An 8,044-nucleotide genomic window follows, 5' to 3' on the forward strand; every position below is an offset into this window, starting at 1 on the left:
CTCAGAACAACTACCTTGGTTAGTGTTGCAAAAGAGTAAAAATGTCTTCCAATATTTTCATAGTGATGTTCACATCAAATACAGCTATTTGTTCCTTTACAGTGTGTGTATGTGTGTGTGTGTTTATGTGTGTGTGTGTGTGTGTGTGTGTGTGTGTGTGTGTGTGTGTGAGATGATGGTCTCACAGTAGTATTTTGGCCTCAAACATGAAATCATGCTACCACAACCTCATGAGTGTCATTACTTCAGAACATGTGACAGAATTCACATATCAATATGGGCTCTTGAATATGTGCACGTGACAGAATTTACAAATCAATATGGGCTTTTAAATATTCTCTTTGTTAATGAATCTTGATAGACTATAGTTAGGGTAGGTATGTGTTAAAAGGCTAAATTCAATACATATAGATTTATCTAGTGGCCGCAAGGCAAGAAAATTCTTATGTATACCAGCTTTGACTCCTAAGTTAATTTTTCAATAAAAGACTAAAGTCTGTGATAGGGCAGTACAAAGTAAGAGGCAGGACTTCCTGGGAGGGAGAAAGGAACTCTGGGAAGAAGGCAGAGGAAGTCATTTAGCCAGGAGACATGAGGGGAGACAGATGTGACTACAAGAATGAAAAGTATAGCTAGCCCTGTGGGTGGATGGAGCTAGGTGGTCAGGTTAACTTAGATGGGGTGGTTGAGAGTTTGCCCAAATAAGGTCTAGGCCTGAAAATATTAAGGGATCACTGTGTGTTTATTTGGGAGAAACTAAGCTGGTTAAGAAACAACTGCCTCTGTATTAATTTCCAGCATTAATTAATGTATACAGAATATTAATAATAATTTTACAAATATTGTAAAAATTATTGTGATTTTATCAGAATAATCATGAGGCTTGAGAATCTTGCATCACACTATCATTATGTATTCAAAGTTCACATAGTTATGTCATTTATCAGTGTTATAAGTTAAACAATAATTTAGAATACATTTCTCAGAAAAAATAATTTAAATGACATGTTAGTCTTTATCTAGTCCAAGACTTTCTTTTATTTTTTATTAGTTATTTTATTAATATACATTTCAAATGTTATTCTCCTTCCATTTTCCCCTCCACAAGCTCTCATCTCCTCCTCCTCCCCCCACCTCTATGCGGGTTCTCTCCGACTCACTCACCCACTCTTGCCTTAGAGGCCCAACATTCCCCTATCCTATATCATCAAGCCTCCACAGGAACAAGAGGATCCCCTCCCAGTGATGCAAGAGAGTACAATTTCTGCTACACTCTGAGCTGGAACCATGTGTACAGCCTATATACTCTGGTATAGTCCAGATGGTTTAGTCCCTGACAGCCTTCGGTGTTCTGGTTGGTTGATATTGTTGTTCTTCCTATGAGGTTTCAAACCCCTACAGCTCCTACCGTCCTTGCCCAAAATTCTCCACTGGTGTCCCCAGACTCAATCCAATATTTGACTGTGTACATCTGCATCTGTCTTTATCTGGCTCTGGCAGAGCCTCTCAGGGGACAGCTATATTACTAAGTGTTCGTAAGCACTTCTTGGCATCATCAATAGTGTCTGGGTTTGGTATCTGCAGATGGGATTAATCCCTAGGTGAGACAGTCTCTGGATGGCCTTTTCTTTGACTTCTGCTCCACTCTTTGTCCCTGCATTTGCTTTTGACAGGAGAAATTCTGGATTAATATTTTTGAGGTGGGTGGGTGACTTAGTGCTCTCAGAATGAACAACTCCGCATTTGAAGTCTTTGCCCCACTGTTATAGCCTTCCAGAAACAGCAACACAGACGGTCAGCTGTCCTTCTTCTATTTTCTCTCATCCTTCCCAAGAAATAATTCTTAACCACCTATTTCAAACATTTTAAAAGATTACCATACCTCATGTTGGCATTGTGCCTGTGGCCTTGTATATCTTGTGACTTGCCTAACCTCAAGTTTCTCAATAGTGCCAAACATAGCATTTTGATGAATGATTAAGATATAAAAAGGAAAAATATTAGCAAATGATCAAATCAATTAAATGAAATAGTTTAAAATTTTCTTCTTCCCACCTCTAGTTTGAAATAATTTTCAACGTGCAAAAATCTGAAAAATACTTGTTTACTTTTCATTTAGTTCTGTCTTTGTTTATTTGAAACCAACCAATAAAAGAAAAAAAAAAAAGAACCACTGACAATGTCCATTACTAAGCTAAAGACACTGTTCAGATTAAAACAATGCTCCATTATCTTTTCTCTCCTAGGTACCAATCAAGGATTCCTAAATCATTTCCTTGTCACATTTCTTTAGATTCTTTTTGGCAAGTCTTTACTTTTCCCTTCTTTTTAATGGTACTGACAATTTGTAACAGCAATATGGTTTATGGAACTTTGCTTTGGTTAAATGATTTTGATCACTAGGTTTAAATATTGCATATTATAAGACAGCTACTCATGACATAGGGATTAAAAAAAGCTTTGAAAGTTTTTAAAGTGCAAACTTCCAGAAGAATTCTATTTCTATATGAACACCATTCACGGGTTTAATTATCCAGAATTAATAATGCCATTATTTTGGATTGTATATTAAATGATAAATGCATATATGTAATACATTGATATACATGTATAAGCATGTATATATTTATCTATCAAAAATAAAATTAGTAATATTGCAACCAAAAAAATAATAAAGTATATCGTTCACTCAAAGATCTGAAAATCAATTCTAACACCCTGTATTTTCCTCCAAAAGGAATTTACCAATATCAAGAATATTGTATGTATTAACTAGCAATGGTTCTTAATTTTGGTTTGTTGAACAATCATTCCTTAGTAATAAGAAAGTTAAGGACATAAAATATTCCTATGACAATGTGTTCTTGGAAATATGGGCTGTGAGAGAAATTTTAGGTAGCTTCAGTGCAAGTTACTTGTTAATAATAATCCAACAATGTCTGTGGTTTACCCCGCACACAGTTCACTCAATATTTAAAGCCTCATGAAACTGAAATTCTAGATGCTGACCCAGGTTCATAACTGTGCACTCTAATCCTGATCCCACAAGCTTCTGCAGTACTGATTATGGAGACCTAGTCTATGGCTATGGGGGTCTGGGCCGTGACTATGGAGGTCTAGATTGTGACTATTGGTGCTCCTGTTGTGTCTGCAACTGTCCACACTGCTATGAAAGATACAGGTCTTGCTTCTTTGGAGGATCATACACTTATTCTTTTTCTTATGTGGCATTCTTCCACCATTACTTTTTTCAACTCATTCGTCCCCACAGAGAGAGACAAGTCTTTATTATGTGCCACCAAAACTTATTCCATTGTAATGCTCTGAAGGTTCCATTAATGAGAATCATTTCTTTGATACCATCTTGATTCATATAAGACTATCAACAAGTACAAGCCACTACAACAAATTATATATGCTAGTAGTATGAAATATATATTATAATCCAACTAATTGATCTAAGGAATTTTATGAATATAACTTTATTAAAGGTTGCCTTTTGAAAACATTATTGTTCTGTGTATTTTAACTATTTAAGATTGTTATGTGTATATAATGTTTCTGGTACTTTCAATAGTTTTTTATCTATAATTAGAAATGTAGATGTACTAAACATCAGCCTGGTTAAAATTTGAAATTTACTAACAAATAAAAAGGAAAACCATATACAAAACACAATGGGTTTCATTGGAAAAAGACATTATTGTATTCAGGGTGAACAAATTCTGCTGAAGGGGTAATAAATTCAAATAAAATTTTTAACATTGATAATAAAAATATTGAGTTCAAGAGAATAACAATAAAATAGATGGTGACATAATAAAACATTATCTATATCTTTCCAAGAGTGACAAGAAAGTATTTTGAATGTTTAATAACAAAAATATTAGAATAAGTGAGAATAGCCTAGTTTGAGGCTATAAAGCACAATCATCTATCAGAGCATCCCAAGTTATTGCATGGATTTGCATAATTTCTATGTGACAATTAAAAAGTTTCTCATTCAGTTAATTGATTGCAATTACTATGATGGGAGGCCTGGCCATTGCGGCCTGCAGCACCATCTAGGTTTGTGTTCCGGCCAATATCAGAATAGAGAACGTGAACTGAGTAGCCAGGACACATGCATTCATTTTGTTTTGGTTTAACTACAGATGTAGTGTGAGCAGCTGCGTCATGTCCCTGCTTCCTTGACTTCCATACTGTGATAGACTGTAACTTGAAGCTATAAAACCAACCTGTTCCCTTCTAAGCTGATTCTTGCCACGGTACATTTTTACAGCAATAGGCATGAAGCTTAAACATCAAGTACATCAACTTTATCACTACATCCTGATGGCTTTAATCAGACAACAGAAAGAGATTCTGAGTTACCCTCATAAATAGCAACCTAAGTCTTATTATACTACCAATGCCTGAGATGAGTCTTCTGAAAGTTGGTAAAAAGAGCAATTAAATTATCTGAGAAAATGAGTTCTATAACATATAAGTAATGAATATCAAAGAGAATTCAAACCAGAAATTCTTAAATTCACACAGGACACTTTACATCCGGACCTCCTCAATCACCCGAGACATATCTTGTGGAAATATATTTTATTAATGTGAAAAACAAAAACCACCATGCCTTTCTGAGCAGTGAGGGTTTTTTCTTCCTTCCTTTTTTTCCTTTCTCTCTCCCTTCTTCTCCCTTTCTCCTTTCCCTTCCGTCCGTCCTTCCTTCCTTCCTTCCTTCCTTATTTTGTTCCCAGTTCCTTTCTGCTATCTGCTATCTCTCTCCTCTTTTTTGTTCTTTAATTTTTTTTTTCTATCTTGTTGTCATCTTTGAACTTTTGAAGAGTAAATCTAGGACCTTGAAATATACACACTGGAAAGATGGTGTGTGTGTGTGTGTGTGTGTGTGTGTGTGTGTGTGTGTGTTGGGGAGGATGGATAGGAACATAGGGACAGGAGGGTTGGATTGACTGCTACTTAACAAATACATCCAGTAGAATAAAATGAGAGAACACATTTAACTGTATATTTGAACAAATTGTATGCTTGTTTGATACATTTATGCTATGTATGTATGGACACATTTAACCTTTACAAAAATAAGAAAGAATGAATCTTCTCATAGGTTTTCACAGAATGCACATAAATACTGATATTATGGGACATGAAAGAAGAGGAGCGCTCACAGGTTCTCTGTTTGCCATGAAGCGAAGCTAAAATTGCTCACAATAACAATGACAAAAATAGACAAGCTCTTAATATGGAAAAGGAATCTCAGATTAGACAACTTTCAGGCAAGTAGAAAATGTGGTCTAAAAGTATAAAAACTGCCATTTCAAAGTAAATAATGGCAGTAAAATTTCACTTGAAAAACCTACAAAAAATAAAGCAGCGATTAGAGAAAATTCACAGCACTAAACATTTTCATCAGTAAAAATGAAAAGGTAATGAAACCAAATAAATATTCATAGTTTAATGAACTTTAGGAAGCACTGCTCAATAAACCAAAGTAGGTACCAGGAAGGAAACAATCAATGGAAAACAGATTAGTTATGAGGCAAATAGAAATGAGATAAACTTATTTATTTTATTTTGATTTAGCAGTATATGGTATAAATGGGGCTTATTTCATGCTATGAAAGAGCCCTATTCTGCTAGTATATTCTCAATCTTTTCATATCTCTTGTCTTATTTAAAGACAAGCTACCCTGATATCTTTGAACTTTCAATCCTCTTGCCTCAGCCTTCTGTACACCTCAGATTATTGGGTCTCCAGGAAAGGCCAACAATGGCCTAGTGAAAATGAAAATGCCCAGTGCTCTATTTGACAGATCTAATGATAGCAAAGCAGTTGACAAGGTACATTTCAAATGACATGTGGTGGCTTTTCAGAAGTTTATGATTCCAATGTTAAAGCTCAATTTAGAACAGCTTCTTCCCTTTTGAAGAACAGACGGACAAAATGGACACCATTAAATATAAAGGAGCTACTTTCTTTAGAAGCAGCACAAGATAACAGCAGAGCTGTGCTGAGGAGAAAAAACTTTATTTCTAGATGTATTATCTATAAAAATTTCCCAAAGCTTCCCCAACATAAAGATCCCAATATACAGAGCATGTTGGATGCAGAGATACAGGTTAACTCTTGTCATGTCTAAGGCACAGAACTCTGTGGGCTGAGCATGAGCCCATATTCTGCCTTGTGGACATGGCCCGTGACTTCCTTCTATTATCAAATCAAAGGAGACAGAGTATGTGAGATTGTGTGCATGTGAGTACACCAGAAAATATTGCTAGTCTGCAAACCTGGTTTGTAGGGCAGGAATGAAGAAGAGAAGGCAGTAGTTGATTTTGAGACATAAGGTATATTAAAACTGTAGAAATTTTAAATCCATTAGTTCACAGATACTCTTAATTTATACATAGTAGTGCCTGTATTTGAGAATTACATGGCAGAAAAAAATCTCTCCTCACTAATGGAATGGGAAGCTGTGATTTACACAAACACATTTTCGTAGGATGACAAGCCTGAATGTAATAAATAAGTTGACCCAGAAATAGAAGTGATGTCCAAGAGAGTGAGTATTGTCTTTCCTGGGTGCTGAACCCAATGATTTCATTAGGACCTTGTCGACATTGACAAATGAAATCAAACTAGAATACCTTTTGGATTAAAAATGTTTATTAGAGACAAGGTAAACAAGGACAAAAATGAGAGTCATCAAGGCCATTGCCCTGATGATCTTATTCTGAGATCCATGTAAGTGACAGGAGTCATGTCAATTTGATTCCCTCTCTTTATGAGGGCCATCCAGGAAGCATGTGGCCTTGATTTAAGTCACAGCATATCCTAATAAACTTCTTGGCAGCATTGTCTTCTGAAAGGAAGCTCAGTGTGTCAAGGTTCAGAATTGGTGAGTCTTAAGTCAGTCATAACTAGAGAAGATGAAAGTCTTTTATGGTGTCTTCAGTAGTAGTAGCCAAATCCAGAGCCATAGCCAGAGCCACATCCATAGCCACAGCCATAGAGAGAGCTGGAGCCATAACCACAGCCATAGCCACAGCCCAGTCCACGGGAGCCACAGCCATAGGAGGAGCCACAGCCATAGCCACAGCCCAGTCCACGGGAGCCACAGCCATAGTAGGAGCCATAGCCATAGCCACAGCCCAGGCCTCCGTAGCCACAGCAGCCATAGCCTCTGCCGCCATAGTAGTTTCCGTAGTAGCCACACATGCTGTTGGTTGTTGAGGTTGTTCTTGAGTAGAGAGGAGTGGAGGTGATTTGAGTCTGTGTACTTCTGTCTGAAGAGAGGGCCTTTTATATTCTCAGTGTGGGTGGAGCCGAATAAGGACTTGTGCCATTGGCTAATTTTATGACTAATATATTTATGTGCTGTCAAATAACATTTAAAGTGTTAGAGAAGCATCCATCACAAATCATGGTAGCTTTAATCACATTATACAGCAATGTAAGCAGTTACAGGTAACACTAAGTATTTTAAGTTACAATTTAAACAGACAGTGGTGTGCAGAAAGGGAGGAATTTTGATAGTTTCAGTTGGCTAGTTTTTATAACAACAATATGTTCATTTATTCTTAGTCTTCATCATTTGCCATTAAATTACTTTTAACACTTCTTTAGTCCAAGGTAAATTGGGACTTATTTAGGGGTGCTGGAAATGACGACGTCGTTTGGAAGATTCCCCTACACTTACCTAGCAGATTTATGAAGAAATACAAGTTACTGATTTCACCAACTGTGATAAAACTTAAATAATGAGATTTAAACATAGTGAATGAAGAAATCAATAATTTTAATCACTCTCAATTTTATGCTTGAGTTTATATGTACTCTGCTTGATAAACACAATGCTGAACATACTGAAGGAATTAGCATTTTTGTTTTTGGTGTTTCAGTTTCTGAGAGAAGATTCATTCATCCATTCGTCCATCCATCCATTCATTCATTTATCTATTTATTTATTTTGTGAGTATATTACTGTTTTCCCTGACTGCATGTCTATTTAATATTTGTGTCTGGTTCCTATGA

General features: G+C 36.1%; 1 protein-coding gene across 1 annotated transcript; it reads right to left on the reverse strand.

Moving 5' to 3' along the window:
* Positions 1–6,961: 6,961 nt before the first annotated feature.
* On the reverse strand, positions 6,962–7,228 carry LOC308423006 (uncharacterized protein; the record flags this gene model as incomplete). Its single annotated transcript, XM_080919617.1, has 1 exon — positions 6,962–7,228. One exon carries the CDS (start codon positions 7,226–7,228, stop codon positions 6,962–6,964), a length of 267 nt encoding a protein of 88 aa, XP_080775743.1.
* Between the last annotated feature and the right edge of the window lie 816 nt (positions 7,229–8,044).

This window comes from Micromys minutus, assembly GCF_963924665.1.
Source record: "Micromys minutus genome assembly, chromosome: 7".
Taxonomy (NCBI): domain Eukaryota; kingdom Metazoa; phylum Chordata; class Mammalia; order Rodentia; family Muridae; genus Micromys; species Micromys minutus.